Source organism: Schistocerca gregaria, chromosome 10, assembly GCF_023897955.1.
Source record: "Schistocerca gregaria isolate iqSchGreg1 chromosome 10, iqSchGreg1.2, whole genome shotgun sequence".
Lineage (NCBI taxonomy): Eukaryota > Metazoa > Arthropoda > Insecta > Orthoptera > Acrididae > Schistocerca > Schistocerca gregaria.
Window position 1 is genome coordinate 203,984,697 of NC_064929.1, and position 16,764 is coordinate 204,001,460.

A 16,764-nucleotide genomic window follows, 5' to 3' on the forward strand; every position below is an offset into this window, starting at 1 on the left:
TGAAACTGCACTGAAGTAGTTCAGTCTCTGGCAAACTGTCACAGCCCAATCTTCTTTTCCCAGAGGTCCTGAATTGTTAGCTCTAATTCCCCTTTTAATATCCTAGGGCCTTAAGTCTTTCTTATTTTGTTTGAGAAGGAAAGACAAGTTCAGAAAAAATGCAGCAGTTTTTAGAAGGGCAAAGATCATACACCTCTTAGCTTACCTCTTAGATATAGTAGTTGTAGTGGGCAAATACTGTTTGTAGAGGGAAAAAGTAAACACATAGCAGTTAATATTTACTGTTATTCACCGTTTATTATATTTCAAAATAAAATTCTAAGTTCCGTAAAAGTGACGAACTGGTACCACTTTCGATCTTACATAATCTGGAAAATACTGTCCAGAGTAACATGTGAAAGAAAGACCTAAAGCAGAGGCAGTATCCATCATTTCAGATTTAAAATCATAGAAATAAATATCTACAAATTTGGTTCAACATACCTATTAACCAATACCTCTGTGATGTGTTACATTAATACGACAAAAGTTGTGTTGCTAATATACTAGAGACTGAAGTCGCATTTTGCAATTACTCGTACACAGCTGCTAGTACATATATCCTACAAAGAATAAAACGGAAGTGTCACTGACGCTTCATGTATTGAAATAGCATCTACTCTTTGAGCATGGCAGACTAGGCTTCAATTAAACTATTTTCCATTTTATTGGTAACATTCACTTTGTAAAATGTTTCTTGCTTGACAAAAATGTTATACCTCGCAGACAAGATAGTGGCAGAAATCTGAAAAACAAGCATGCTTAGCCTCATGACAGAAAGGTAGTGAAACTTACACTTACGGGGCAACATGCGTGGAAAGGGAGATAACTGAACACATCGTGATTGGCAGGTCATTGTTCTCCACAGTCGCGGATTGGTGTCAATACTTCCTACTTGGTGTAGATGTTTGGGGAATGGGCTGTAAGCAAGTTGACATATGCACCGTTTTCCAAGTAGGGTCAGTGTTGTGCATTCTCATTGTGTTCGTAATGCTTGAGAATTTGCTGTATACAGGCCTTGCAGTGCTTCTAGTTTCCCAGTTACAGTCATTACCTCCAGCTTTGTAGCCATCTAACACTCACGCAAAACAGTAGTCAGTGGTCTGGGGTTATAATGTCTCCACCTGTGAAGAAAAAAGCCCCCTTAGCTGACAGCCGGAAATGTGTTTTGGTGTGCTGAAGATGCCTCATTTCTTGATTATGTGTAAGGACAGTAAATTCGGAAGACTACTAATGAGAGCTATTCAAAACTAGCAATGTGGTCCTCTTCACTACAATTGGGCACACCCACAAGAATTTCTGCATCTGTGCCAATGGGGCATTTTTTATCATAATCTCTACAGCTCAGAGCTACACTGAGGCGACAAAAGTTATGGGATGGTGGTATGCACATAAACAGATGGAGGTAGTATCACGTACAAAGGTATAAAAGAGCAGTTCATCGGCAGAGGTTGTCAGTCGTACTCAGGTAATTCATTTGAAAAGGTTTAGTCAAGGCACCGGTTGGTAGGACATGTTTTGAGGCATCAAGGGATCACAAATTTAGCATTGGAGGGCAGCGTTTTGAGTAAAAATCGTAGAGGGAGAACAAGAGATGAATACACTAAGCAGATTCAGAAGGATGTTGGTTGCAGCAAGTACTGGGAGATGAAGAAGCTTGCACAGGATAGAGTAGCATGGAGAGCTGCATCAAACCAGTCTCAGGACTGAAGACCACAACAACACAACATGACATGACTAAGAACACACAATAAGAATTAACAGCGTTTGAATGTGAAATGACAGTTGGAGATAGATGCAGGGGACATTCCATTTCAGAAGTCGTTAGAGGATTCAATGTTCAGAGATCCGCAGTGTCAATAGTGTGCTGAGAATACAAAATTTCAGCCATTAGCTCTCATCATGGCATTTTCATGGAGATGTCAGCACTAACAGAAGAACACTACTGTATGAAATAACCACAGGAATAAATATGGTACGTACAATGAACATTTATGTTAGGACAGTGTAGGGAAATTTGGCGTTACTGGGCTATGATGACTTCAAGAAATGTAATTTGTTTTTGTGACAACTCAGGCTATTATGTCATATCGATACAGGGAGGCTTCTCAGTTTCTTAATTGTTCCTCGATTTCTGGCCACGATGAGTTGCATGTGATTGTTGTAAAGAGGTCATGTCATCGATGTTTTCCTATAAAGGTCGTGGCATCTTGAGTGTATTTGTGCACGTGTCTCGGACTTCGTATATGCGATGAGGGTAAAAGGTGGATGTATTTTTTCATGCATAGTTTTTTCTGATTCAGTCTAATGTAAAGCATCCCTTCCTCTTCCCTTTTTGCGTACATATCTACCAGAAACTGTTGGAATAAACGGCGAGTATTGTTACATTGTCTCTGATCATTAAGCGGTAAGCATAGAACTCCTTGGAAGTCATATTTGTGTTTGTTCCTCTGCCTGTTTGCTTGTTCGGATTGGATTTTTTTCACATTAAAATGCTATCTGTCTTCTCTGTACAGAAATATCAATGGATATTGGAGGGCATCATATCAGCGGTGTGTCTCTGCAATGTGTTGCAATCCTTTTCTCCGTCATTTTACAATTGTCACAGCTTGTGTTTCCATTGTTCGCCATTATGATGGCGACTTAGCCTATTTGAGCTGTGTTAAATCAACAATGGTAATTCTCCATGTGGTCTTCTGTCGGCTCAAATTATAACTTCATAGTCATCATTCAGTCTAGTGCTGTTTGAATATGTAACTCAGTTAATCGTATTCCTATAAGATTCTCTGTACATCTCGGACTGCTTACCATCCCAATCCACTGATATTTTTGCATTGTTGATCAGTTCCTGTTTCTTCATTTCGGATGAAATATACCTGTATAAATTTATGGTCTTCATTGGTAGTGGCAGCAACGATCCCATGGTGTGATAGATTTTTCCATGGAGGGAAAAAACGTAATCGATTACATCTTTGTTAACATTGAAAGGAGTGACAGCAAAAGAAGTCATTTGCAAGCAGGCATGGTACGGTTTCATATTTTGAAGAAATTATTTTCATTCTGGAGTTTCCCCTGGTCATATAATGTAAAAATTACATGGAGGTGCTTTCAGTGGTGGTCACCGAATTTTTCCATTTGTGCAACAGAATCTTGGTGTGTGTCTACTGATTTTTGTGTGTTGCAGAATTAGCATGTTTCATCCATTTTTTTTTTAATCTAACTACGACGTTTTTGTGTTTGTTATGTTTTGTTGGGCTGTAGTGGGATGCTTCATTTGTCATGTTCTGCTGTTTACTTTCCCTCATCTGCACTTGCCATAGGGTGATATTTCCTGGGCTGGATTGAATTCTCGGTCTGTCTGCTTCTCAAGGTGCCCATTCTCATTCATTGGGAACTTAAACGTGCTTCACGCTCTTAGTAGTTTTGCCCCCCCCCCCCCTCTTACCCCCCCCCCCCCCCCCCCTCCCCAATTTTGCTCCAGAATGGATGAGCTCTCTTGGTTGTTTACATTAGGGCTTTGTCTAAAATATAAATCGGATCAACTTTTTGTTCACAAATACACCAGGTACACTTTACACATTCTTCACACTTTATTTTAGATTTCTATTCAGTCACTGCTGTATCACTTTAATTACTCTCACTTCAATATGTTTTTTTATTCACTCATTGCAATAATTTTTCGGTTCCTCCGTTCGTCACTGATAAGTAACTGACATTCAAACCCACGATGGGTCTTGCTTTGTGTACTCAAAGGACAGCACCACTAGTTGTGAACTCCATAACATAGCAAAAAGCCTTCGACTGGTCCACGATGTTCCAGAACATTGCACAACATTAGTGTGTGTTCTGGAAAATTCCACAATGATATGGGACGGTCCTGAACGTTCGAGAATGTTCCAGACTATTCCTGAACATCTAGGATCATTGTGGAACATTGCGGAATGTTCTGCTGTGTTCCCGAATGTTCTGGAGGACAATACTACCGAGCCTTTATATCTTCAAAAGCATGCCCTTCAGGTAAAAACGAGCCTTCTTCATGGACGGGGGATAGGGGGCTACCACATCGTAACTCATTTGATCACAGTGGGACACGTTTCTTAGTTTAAGAAGCAGGCATATTGTACACTTATTTTTGTAATATATATTGATATTAATTATTTATATTCTACCAGAACTTCTCATTACCAAATTATTGTACCATATATGTAAAACAGTGGCATTCTGTTTCGTGTATTTTTCATTAGTACACTACCTTACATCCCAAACATAATATAATAGTGTTCTGCATACAGGGTGATCGAGCTGCTCCCACCAATGCCGTTTTACGCAACCTGCAATTTTACATCAGGCATTAAAAAACCACATGACAGATTTTCATAGCCTTTTGCTTGCTATGCACAGAAAATGTGAACAGGACCTTTTTTGTTGGAAATTTAATGTAGTTACATTTTGTACAAAGGTGTGTTTTTGCTGGCAGCCATAGGTCAGTCAAGAAAAAGGTAGAAAACTGACCTTCACACATCTGCACTCCCACGCTTATACCTCACCAGTCAGGATTTCTAGTATATTGTTCGTGCCATTCCCTCCCATCACTGCACAAATATCGCAAAAACAATTTCCCACTTTTTGGCTTCATTGATGCCTTAGTACACAATTGATTTAGTTGAACCCTTACAAATTGTAAAACTGATGTTTATCACAAACTAACATACTGTGAATTTTAACCACAAAATGATTACATCATAGTATTCATTTGGCCTTGTGCCCATGAAACAGTCGTTATAATTATTAAGTTTGAACTGAATTGTCAATGTAAATAGATACAGACACATTTGGTTTAATGATACTAACAGAACAACAGACTACACTGCCCACTCAGTAGAGACCAGAAAGGTCAGATGTAGGAAGTAAATGGTGTGGCCGGGTTCAAAACCCAGTGCTGGTACAACTTTTAATTCATTGCTTTGGCTTAAATAACTATCATAGGTAAAGGTGGTACTCAATACAGGTACGTATCAGGAATACCACCTTTATATGGTTGATATCGTCACCTATGTCTGAGGTACAGGGGGGATTAACTCTATTTTGCTCATTGGTACAATTCCAATATCAGAGAGCCTTGGCAATATTGATGTGAGTTAGAAGGGGAATAACAATGGGCTGAGGCCCAAGTTGAAATTTCTATGGGTGAGGGTGACATACTATAGGGTAGTCCGTGCAGTTGTGATACCTGCAGTGCCAGAACGGCGTAACAGATAGCGCATGCGCCTAGTAAGCAGGAGACTTGAGTTTATATAGCGATGTTGGTACAAATTTTAATTCATTGCTTTCACCTACATGGTTATCATACACTGAAGAGCCAAAAAACTGGTACACCTGCCTAATATCGTGTAGCACGCAGAATGGCCGCAACACAACGTGACATGGATTCAACTAATGTTTGAAATAGTGCTGGAGGGAAGTGACAACATTTATACTGCAGGGCTGTCCATATATCCATAAGAGTATGAGGCAGTGGAGGTCTCTCAATAGCACGTTGCAAGGTATCCCGTATATGCTCAATAATGTTCATATCTGGGGAGTTTGATGGCCAGCGGAAGTGTTTGAACTCAGAAGCGTGTTCCTGGAGCCACTGTGTAGCAATTCTTGATGTGTGGGGTGTCGCATTGTCCTGCTGGAATTACTCAGGTCTGTCGGAATACAGAATGGACATGAATGGATACAGGTGATAAGACAGGATGGTTACGTACGTGTCCCCTGTCAGTCGTATCTAGATGTGTCAGGAGACCCATATTACTCCAACTGCACACACCCCACACTATTGCAGACCCTCCACCACCTTGAACAGTCCTTTACTGACATGCAGGCTCCATAGATTCGTGAAGTTGTCTTCGCACCCGTACAAGTCGACCCACTAAACACAATTCAAAATGAGACTCATCCAACTAGGCAACATGTTTTCACTCGTCAACAATGCAATGTCTGTGTTGATGGGCCCAGACGAGGCATAAAGCTTTGCGTCGTGCAGTCACCAAGGGTATACGAATGGACCTTCGACTTCTAAAACCCATATCGATGACCATTCATTGAATGGTTTGCACGCTGACACTTGTTGGTGGTCCAGCATTGAAATCTGCTGCAATTTGCAGAAGGATTGCACGTCAGTCATTGTTGGCCCCATTCTTGCAGAATTTTTTTCCGGCTGCAGTGATGTCAGATTTTATGTTTCAGATTACTGGTGCTCACGGTACATTCGTTAAATGGTCATATGGGAAAATCCCCACTTCATCGCTACCTTGTAGATGCTATGTTCCATCGACCGTACACTGACTATAACACCACGTTCAAACCCACTTAAATTTTGGTAGACTGTCATTGTAGCAGCAGTAACCGATCTAACTGCACCAGACGTTTGTTGTCTTGTGTAGGCGTTGCTGACTGCAGCACCATATTCTGCCTGTTTGCATATCTCTGTATTTGAATACACATGCGTATACCAGTTTCTTTGGTGCTTCAGTGTACACTGGAAATAGTTGATATGGTTAGAAAATTTATACAGTGATAAGAGAGAGAGTGCCATAAATAACATACTAAAAATCATGACTGGTGAGACACGTGTGGGGGGTGGGGGAGGTGGGGGTGTAGATAGTTTGAAGATGACTTGGGTGTGTTTTTCTTGAATAACTCTACTACTGTGACCTCCAGCAGAAACATATCCCAGTACAAAATTTAACAACATTAAATTTCCTACAAAAAAGTCTCGTTCATTGTTTCTGTTGGGATAATAGTTTCTGCATAGCAACTGAGAGAAAATGGAAATTTCACTCGTGGTTTTTGAAGGCTGGGTGTAACATTACAGGCTGCAGAAAATAACACCAGTAGGGACAGCTGAACCACCCTGTATACTAAATAATAAATAGTACAGTGTAATGACAGTACTTTCCGGGTAGTCTTCATTATACATTTGCCTAGATGATTATTGTATGTTTTACTACGAATGTGGACAAAAAGGTTGTCACACTCGTACATTTTAAGGAGCTGAACAAGTGCAAGACAGAGCTGCAATACTGGCGCTCCAAGTCTCCCGCGAACCTGCCACTCTGCGTGTCGTGCGGTGTAGCAGTGGCGCCCGCACCGCCGGAGGACCTGCAGGCGCTGGCCAACCAGGGCGCACTGCCCCAGGGGCTGGACCTCGCCGCCGTCGACTTCGTACCTATCGCGGGCTCCGTCAACAACCCGCCTGCGCCCGCCTCGGACGCGACCGATGCTGCGCCCCAGCAAGTGCCGCTGCAGCAGCCCCAGCCGCAGGTGCAGGTCCAGCAGTTGCAGCTGCAGGAGCCACAGACGCAGCTGCGGCAACCCCCGATATCGGCAGGTGCGAGCTCGGCGTCCCAGGAAGCGGAGGTGGCCACATCTGGCGCAGTTGCGGGAGCTTCGTCGCCGGCCTGTCAGGCGGCTCACGTGCAGCTAGCGACCCCCGTCGCGTGCCGGGCGTGTCCCTCCGCAACAAAGAGGAGGGCACCGGGTGGTGACACTGCGTCCGAGCTCCAGGAGGAAGAGGCAGCCATGACGCCTGTGGCCGTGCGGCCCGGATCCCCCAGCACCGACGATGCAGACGGATCGGCCTCGCCGAAACGGGTCCGCCGCCTGTCCAAGTGCAGAGGGAAGCGCCTGAAGGTGCAGTAATGGGTGGGGTCGTTCTCTCTCTCGTGAGGTTTTGTGGCGTTCTCTGCCGGGTCGGGAGCACGAGATTTTAGAGTCTGAAATCGCACCTCTGCAGGAAAGTGCAGTTTGTCTGCAAATGTGCTTTTAAGTGGTTTGCTCATTGTACTAAGCAAAATAACCGTTCCATCCCATTATCGTGTCGAAACTCCGAGAAATTCTGTGGAGCAGTAGGAATAGTATTTTTGCCATCTTTGTAGGAAACCCCAGTATCCCACCCGCAACCTTCACAATATCTGTGACAAGTCGATTAATACTGTGTCACTACACTTACAGTCTGTAGCTTAATAGCTGTTGTGAGAAGGTGACAAAATCTGTGTAGTTTCACTAATAAGCAGACAAGTCTTCACTTCAAAAGAGAACGGTGCTAGTGGCAGATAAAACTTGTGAAACCAAATAAATGTAAAAGTCTGTTTACACATGTGCACAATACTACCTGCTTCTGGCCAAACTGGAACTATCACGCGTTGACTGAAAACTCTCGTGCTCCCTGCTACCGGCGTAGTAAACGAAATTAGCACAGTTTTTGAGGAAACTGGAAAGGAAGCTAACATTGGTTTCACAATTGGCCTGTTTTAATGTGCACGATATATCTGGTCGTTGAACAGATATTAAAAATTTTTAACTGAGATTGCTACCAATGATTTTAGGCAGCAACTTTTAGCCCTCACTTCTACAAACTGGTGCACTGTAAATTAAAGCTCACACATTAATGAGATGCACAAGATAAAAACTTGAAATTGTCTAAAAATGATCAACATTAACACAGTGTGCTGTTACTTGTATAAGTGAGAGATGAAAACTGTGGCTTAAAATTCAGAATAACTTCTTGGTAGGATAGAAGACTGTGAGGCGCACCTTCGAAAACTCTGTATTGCTGCACCTGCTAGAACAGGACTTTGGCTAAACAAATGCTCCACATTGTTGTGCATAATAAAATTCAAAAACAAAGGGCAAGTGGTACGTGCATTCTTTAATGATGGAAGATATAGATATTTTTAGAAATGTTAGTCTGACAAATTTTAGGAGAAATGGTCATTTTGGTGTGTGGATGCTCTACTACTCCTTGCACTGTGATTTTACTATTCTGCAAAACGTGAGTTACATTGAAGCATAGCTTTTGATTGGAGTGAGCAAAGAAAACATCTCTGTAAATAAATTTATGCCTTAAGAAATCATTACGTTAGGAAATATTTTGTTAGGAAACTTGATAAGGGAATATGCCTGTAAGGTTTTATAAGAGTTCTGCCATGTTACAAAACTATTTATTTGGTTAAGGAATCATTGGGCTACGCATTTTTTCTGTAGTATATTAGTGCTTGAAGAAATGTTTTAAGGAAAGTCATAGTTGTTGTACTGAACTGAGCCAGTTGTTAGACTTTTGTGTGCACGAAAATGCACTAGGCAGTAATACAATCGACAACACTACAATATTTATTTGCAGCAAAGAATCTCATCTGCTAAATGTTAACAGCTTTTACACAGTTGCTTGCGTACAATTTGATCGTTGTAGCTTGATTGTAGCAAGACGAGTGTGAGAGTTCTGTTTCAATATACAACCTTTGCAGTACCTGCTCGTGCAGTTTTTTGCTTGATGTTAAACAGGAAATAGTCATCTGTATGCAAAAAGCTTCTTAAGTCTTTCTAACTTTTTGACAGTTGTGCTTCAGCAGTGTTTATTTTATGATAAAATGCATCCCTTAGCATCATAGGCAGTCAGGGATGTGTGAGAAATGTTTATTTTTGTGTAAAATGGTTCGTTGCTGCCTGAATTGGACCTCTCAATGGAGGTTGGTGACATTTTGTGGAAGGTAAAGTGTTTACTGACTTTTAGGCACTGCCTCTCTGTGTGTGTGTGTGTGTGTGTGTGTGTGTGTGTGTGTGTGTGTGTGTGTAATATAAATAAGAAAATGTGTGGACTACTATAAGTACCTACTTTTTGTAACTGTAGTATTATATTGCCAGCAGTTTCTCCAAAACATGTTTGCTGTGTGGTTAGTTTACTGTGAGTGTTTAACAATAAATTCTGTATAAACATGTGAATATTAGACATTATATTTACCATCACAATACAGTATTTTTCTTTTTTCTTCAGAATATAACCTAACTTCCAAGCTCTTATGTTGACAGTAACGTGTGTTCTATGATAGGATTTCTTCTATCTGTACATGCAGAAAATACGAACTCTTTATTTTGTACAAATATCAGAACAGGTGCACCACAAATTTTAAAAAAGTATTGTAGCCTACTTACTGTACTTGCCACAACTATCATCCTGTTGTAGACTGGTCACTTCGTTAAGCTGTGGCACCTTTGTAATTTTTGACCTAGCTTGTAAGCTGTAGAGTAAAATTTCTCGCTGTTGTACACAATTCAGGCAGGTGCTCGTCGATATTGAGGAATGTTGTTCGGTCATGAATTTACATTTCGATTACTGTGATAGATGGAAGGGAAGTGCACATCCCAGTTTTTGTTACAAAGGTACCACAGTTTAGAGACCAGCACAAAGGAATTACTTAAAAATATTTTTGTTAGTGCCACTGGCAGATATTTGCTTCAGTGGCCTGAAATATAGAGCAACATACATTATTTTAATTAGTGGTAACATAATGTATGTTAATAAAGTACATGATATGAGTAGTGGTTTGACTATATGAGTGATGCACATTGAAGAGACCAAAAGGGATAAATTTGATTGGTAGAGTTGTAAGACTACTATAACGTTTGTCTAGAAGTGACCTTGAAAAATTTAAAAAAGATTTTATTCTCACTTTTTACTTGTATTGCAAAATGTTTTCAGATGTTGTGTGTTTAAGGTCAATATGTATGTGGATCGATTCTCCAGTCTTTATTTCCAGGGGCACGTGATAGTTATGTTACATACATGTGTACATGGAAAGTAGAGCTTTAAAAATATATATATAAATATACGTACATATATTTTATGATCCCACTCGTGTGTGTGTGTGTGTGTGTGTGTGTGTGTGTGTGTGTGTGTGTGTGTGTGTGTGTGTGTGTGTGTTGCTTGAGTAGAAGTGTTGCAGTGAGATGGGGCACTCAGTTTTATATTTTGAAGTCTACTGATATATCTTTAAATGAAAGCCATGACACAAAGAAAGTGAATTGTACAAGATATTTTAGTTCAACAGTTGAGCATACAAGCATGGATGTGTGTATGTACATACTACTATGATCTCTAATAAACTGGATATATTAAATATGAACTTATTTGTTTTGCTTTTTACCCACTCTGTCAGTGATGTGTGTAACTGTATGGTTCTGTGAAGTTATATTTTTTGGGAGGTAAGTTAGCGAGATAAGTTTCATAACCGTGCTTTTGGAAAGAAACACACCTTAATTATGCCAAAACTGACATTCAGGTGTCTATTTACTGAACTGTCAACAGAGAACTCAGAAATGGGGTCATGAGTTTATCGTGGGAATAAGCATAATCGGACAGCTTTGTGTAACTCTGAAAATGCTTTTCACTTTGAAACATACCATATGTGCACGAATATAGGCCATACTTTTCTTCCCCGAAATTTTGACATGAAAAATCGTGGTATAGCATATGTTTACCCCTCTGATCATAAATGGTAGATTTCAAAATGACACGCGCACATATTTTATGAGTTGAAATTAATACCATTACTCGTTACTTTCGTAAATCATTAGACTTGAAGAAAATAGCAGTAAAACTTAAACCATGTTTGCAAATACTGTAGCTGTTCATGAAAAAGGAAATCTCTGAATTTTAAGCATCACATGTACATATTTACACACTACATTTCCCTATATTGTTTACTATTGTGGTGTTTGGCATATGAAAATAGAATGGGCTTTGTCAGCATTCCCTATTAGGAAACGTAAATAAAAATTTTGCACTGAACCTAGGTCATGTAACACAGGAAAGATATCAAACTGTTTTTATTAAGCTCAGGGCAGGTATTGCGCAATTGTAGTTCTGTGATGAACAGAACCCGCCCGTATGAAACTTTAAATTTAATTGGCAAAAAGCTACTTTTGTTCTATTTTGCAGCTCTCAATTTGAATCATTTCAAATGTAGTGGCATATCCATATTTCCTGTTTTTACACCTGGATATTTGCACTTTTGCTCTCAAAACGAACACAGAGTTTTCGAACTGTCTTAAGTTTCCCTTCACTTGAACACCACTGATAATCCTCTTTTTTTTTTTTTTATTTCCTCCCCCCCCCCCCCCCCCCTTCATCTATATGAAACCTGTGTCCAACTTCCCACAACCTGTGTGGCTTTGCACAATGTATAGCTGATAACGTGAAGTGGCTCAGTTATGTGAGGTTGGCAACATAATTTAGTGTCTGCATCTTGTACATAGTAGTAATACTTCACAATAGGATGTAAATTTAATAGTGCAGCCAACATTCAAAATTTACTTTTTACTATAATCCTGCTTCAAAAGTGTAGGTGTTGCCTATATTCGCACAAATACTGGAACTGTGCAATGGTGTCGTCCAGGGGACATTATTTGTTGCAAGGGTTCGTTTATATTTTAAGTCACCTCGTTGTGATCATCTTGGAATAGTCTGCAAACCCCTGACTTGTTAAATATTCTTATCTGTAGAATAACTTAATTTTTACTAAAAACCAGGACTGCAACTTCGGTCTGTACTGGGGACCTTCTGGATAATGAATAACAAGTCCTTTTTCAATAAATACATACATATATAAATTATTGACATAAACTTCTGATCATTGGTATTCCTTGACAGCATGGCTGGCGCAGAAGATATTGCCATCTTTGACTACTTTGTGCCTCAAGGCTTCCAAGTATGTCCTTCACTCTCATAATTCTGCTAATAAAGTTTGTTCACTTATATTCAAAATTAGTGAGAGATTTCACTTTGTCAACAAAATTATTTATCTGCAAACTTTGGCTGCAAAATATCTGGAAAAATCTTGTATCTCACACTGTGTGGGACTAAATCTTTTATTTATTCTGTCAAAAGCAAAAATATCACTAATAACACTTAATAAAATACAGATACATAAGCCAAAAGAAAAAGTTGTAAACAGCAAATATCTCCAGTAATACACAACAGGTACTGTGGGGCCACTTGCCACATTCCTCGTTACGTGTATGATCTAACAACCCTACCACAACAAAGGTCAGAATTTAATAACAATTGTGGTGTTGCTCACGCTGCTAAATACTGCATTTTCAGGCAACAGCAGTCATATTATGTGGCAGGTGTCATTAGGGCACAGTTAATAGTCATTTCATGTCATAATAAAAAAACTAGGCACTCATCTTTTTGTGTTTCCCACACTGGTCTCGTTGTAAAAGCATGGCTCAATCGTTGAAAATCTAGGTGGTTATGATTCCAAGCTAAGATGCAAAGAGGACTAGGCTTTATTCTGCTATATTCAAAAGTTTTGTAGATGCACTTCACAAACCATTCTTGGAGATTAAACCTTTCAAAGTTAGCACAATAGTGACGTAAAAAAAAAAATCAGCACTCCGAATTTACGTCAAAGATCGTAGTGACAAAAGAAAGAATACACATAAGAATAATATTATTGCAATATAAACATATCGATGTATCAAAAATGAAATCAAATCTGAATGTTGTCTCAGAAATATAAGTAGTTAACAGAAACACAGTAGAATATTACTGGTATCGAGAGGTTCAGGTGAGGTGCCGTGATGGTTATGTAATTCAAGTACAATTACAATGAGCACCATCAAACTGGTAGAGAGACAGCAAAACAAGTTGCCAAGCATCTTGTCCGACATCGTGTGTTAGATGTGGACAGCTGCTTCATATCTGTGGCATTTGGAATTTTTCCGACCCCAGCTTCTTTGAACTGTTGTGGTGGAAACTCTCCCTGCAACATATCCTTCATTGCTGTAGCCCCTGACCTCAACCTTCTACTCGCCTTTGCACCTCTGCCTCTCACATGCCTGCTGTCCCACCCAGCACACATGTGTAGTCCTTTGCTCTCTGCTTGTTTCTCCCAAGCCCCCCCTCCTTTTGCCTAGCACACCTTCCCAATGCTGTACGTTGCAGCCCACCATCCTGTTCCTCTTGCACACTTCTGCAACAGTATCTTCTCCCATCCTTATCATGCTATCCCTCCACGTCCCTGCCCCTCACGTTTTTTGTGTGCCAACCACCCACAACAGCTGAGATGACTGCTCACCAGTTGGACCTTAATGCGTGTTCGCGCTCTCTCTCTCTCTCTCTCTCTCTCTCTCTCTCTCTCTCTCTCTCTCTGTGTGTGTGTGTGTGTGTGTGTGTGTGTGTGTGTGTGTGGTCCAATAGCTTAGTCTACTTTTAAATGTATGTGTCTGCCACTCAACAAGTAACACGTTCATTATGTAGTGAGTAGCAGTCTGTCTCAGTTCATATTGTTGTTCAAATATTAAATGTGCAATATCCATGCTTTATTTCTGTTCCCCTGATTAAGATAATTATCTTTAACATGTAATAGGGTCAAGTTTTAGGTGATACTGAAAATAATATAGGGAACACCAAATCTTTTATCAACTCTCAACTACAAAGAGAATTCAAGTAAGGCAACAATTATTTTTTTTGCCCGTTTTGGATTAAAAATGTGAAACTTTTTGTGGGACATGGTGGAATACTTCCACTTCCCTTGTATTTTTATGAAGTTGAGATAGGTGACAGCACTGTAGGTAGCCTTCAAAATTGTGTCTGTAATGAAGGTGCCTTCCACACAGCTGTCATTGAGTTTCTTTTGGTGAAAAACTTGGCAGTGTAAAAAGTCAGTCCAACCAAAAACTGTGGCTGTTTAGGTCATAATTTGTTACTCACTAATAAAAACCTATAGGGTACTTACTATTGGTTTAGAATCATGAAACTTGGCAAGAAGCAAGGTTTCAAAGTACAACCAAAGAAAAAAATCTGGAAACTGTGAATCTGTGATTATATCACAGGAAAAAAGTATTTCTTGTGTCATTTTTTTTATCTGATGTTTGGTTTGAAATTAAAACAATCAGTAGCTCTATATTCAGGCTGACGGGATCACAATCATAAAAGTCAAACATCAGGAAGGACAGACTTTATTGTTCATATGACTAGTCTGATAATGTTTATTTTGCATTCAACTTGAAATGCCATGTCTGTGCATTAATTGCTCCCAGACATCTAATGATGGATAAATTCTGAAATAAGTAGTAAGAGCAATAAACTCACTACTCGCCTGGTGTCTTGATTTCTACCACTGTGACACTTTCAGCCTGAATGCAGAACTACTGATCACTATATATGAGGGTTTTTTTTTTTGAAAAATGTACAGAAAATAATAATTTTATCACCAAAAGTACAGTAAAGCCTTAACTTATTTTTCTACCTAATCGCCAAAACGATTGAGGCACTTTTCATACCGTGACACAAGCTTTTCGATGCCTTCCTCGAAGAATGTTGGCGCCAGTGAGGATGGGTAAGTCGTGACAGCGTCCTGAAGTTATTCGTTAGTAGTGAAGCGCTGCAAACCTAACCATGACTTCAGTTCTCGAAACAGGTGATAATCACTTGGTGCTAGGTCCGGGCTGTACAGTGGATGTTCAAAAACTTCCCATTTAAACTTTTTTAGGTGGTCTTTTGTCATGTTGGCACTGTGTGGTCGGGTGTTGTCATGGTTCAAAACAATGCCAGACGAAAGCATTCCTCTGCATTTGTTTTGAATGGTACTGCGGAGACGACGTAAAGTTTCACATTAAACTTCCTTGGTTATCGTCGTAGCTTGCTCCATAAAGTCCACCAGATGCACTCCTTTATGGTCCCAAAACACAGTGGCCATTGTTTTTCTTTTCGTCAGTGAATGTTTAATCATTTTTGGCTTGCTTGGGGAAGCTACGTGCATCCATTGCTTGGATTGTTCCTTTGTCTCAGGATTGTCATAGAGGACCCAAGTTTCATCGCCAGTAACAATACACTAAAAAAAAAAAAAAAAAAAAAAAAAAAAAGTTACCCTCATTGGCATAACGTGTGAGAAATTATAATGCTGATGCCGTCCTTTACGTTTTGTGATCAGTACTCAGCATTTTTGGGATCTGACGTGCACACAATTTCCGATAGCCTAGGTCTTGAGTCACAATTGTGTACAAAGCAGACCTTGAAATGTCTGGAAATTCATCAGACAGTTCGCTAATTGTAAACCTTCATTTGCATCTCACCACCTGATCAACATGTTCAATGAGGCCTACAGTGGCAACAGACTTGCGGACTTGTCCACATTCATCATGGATGTCTGTTCGTGTTTCTTTAAATTTTCGACACCATTCCCTAACACTACCATCGCTCATAACGTTGTTACCATACACGTTGCTCATTCTGCGATGGATTTCCGCAGCACTACATCCTTCTTCTTGCAGAAAACGGTTTACACTTTGTGACTCACATTTGGCGGGAGCATCAAGCATAGCGGCCATGTTTACACGGACGTAGCTCGGCTATGACTGACACGCTGCAGCTGAAAACGGCAGAGGTTGTGGTGGGGGAGCTGCGCAATCTCATGACATGCAGGTCCGGCCCCTCCCTACTTCTTACTTGCTTAGATGGACGATCGGAGGAAACAGCCCTCGTAAAAATGGTCACCTACCTTCTGCATGTTTTTGTCACATATTGTTGTTGGTGTGGTCTTCAATCCTGAGACTGGTTTGATGCAGCTCTCCATGCTACTCTATCCTGTGCAAGCTTATTCATCTCCCAATACGTATTGCAGCCTACATCCTTCTGAATCTGTTTAGTGTATTCATCTCTTGGTGTCCCTCTACGATTTTCACCCTCCACGCTGCCCTCCAATACTAAATTTGTGATCCCTTGATGCCTCAGAACATGTTCTACCAACCGATCCCTTTTTCTAGTCAAGTTGTGCCACAAACTCCTCTCCCCCCCCCCCAATTCTATTCAATACCTCCGCATTAGTTACGTGATCTACCCAACTAATCTTCAGCATTCTTCTGTAGCACCACCTTTCTAAAGCTTCTAGTCTCTTC

At 40.3% G+C, this 16,764-nt stretch overlaps 1 protein-coding gene across 2 annotated transcripts in view; it reads left to right on the top strand.

Annotated features, from left to right (window-relative positions):
- The window catches only part of LOC126293651 (F-box only protein 28), an 86,119-nt gene extending 75,134 nt beyond the window's left edge, over positions 1-10,985 (top strand). For both annotated transcript variants that reach the window (XM_049986933.1, XM_049986932.1), the window contains exon 7: positions 7,075-10,985. In XM_049986933.1, the coding sequence (XP_049842890.1) occupies positions 7,075-7,725 (651 nt within the window). In that variant the 3' untranslated portion in view covers positions 7,726-10,985. The remainder of the gene's footprint in view (positions 1-7,074) is intronic.
- The last annotated feature ends 5,779 nt before the right edge of the window (positions 10,986-16,764 follow it).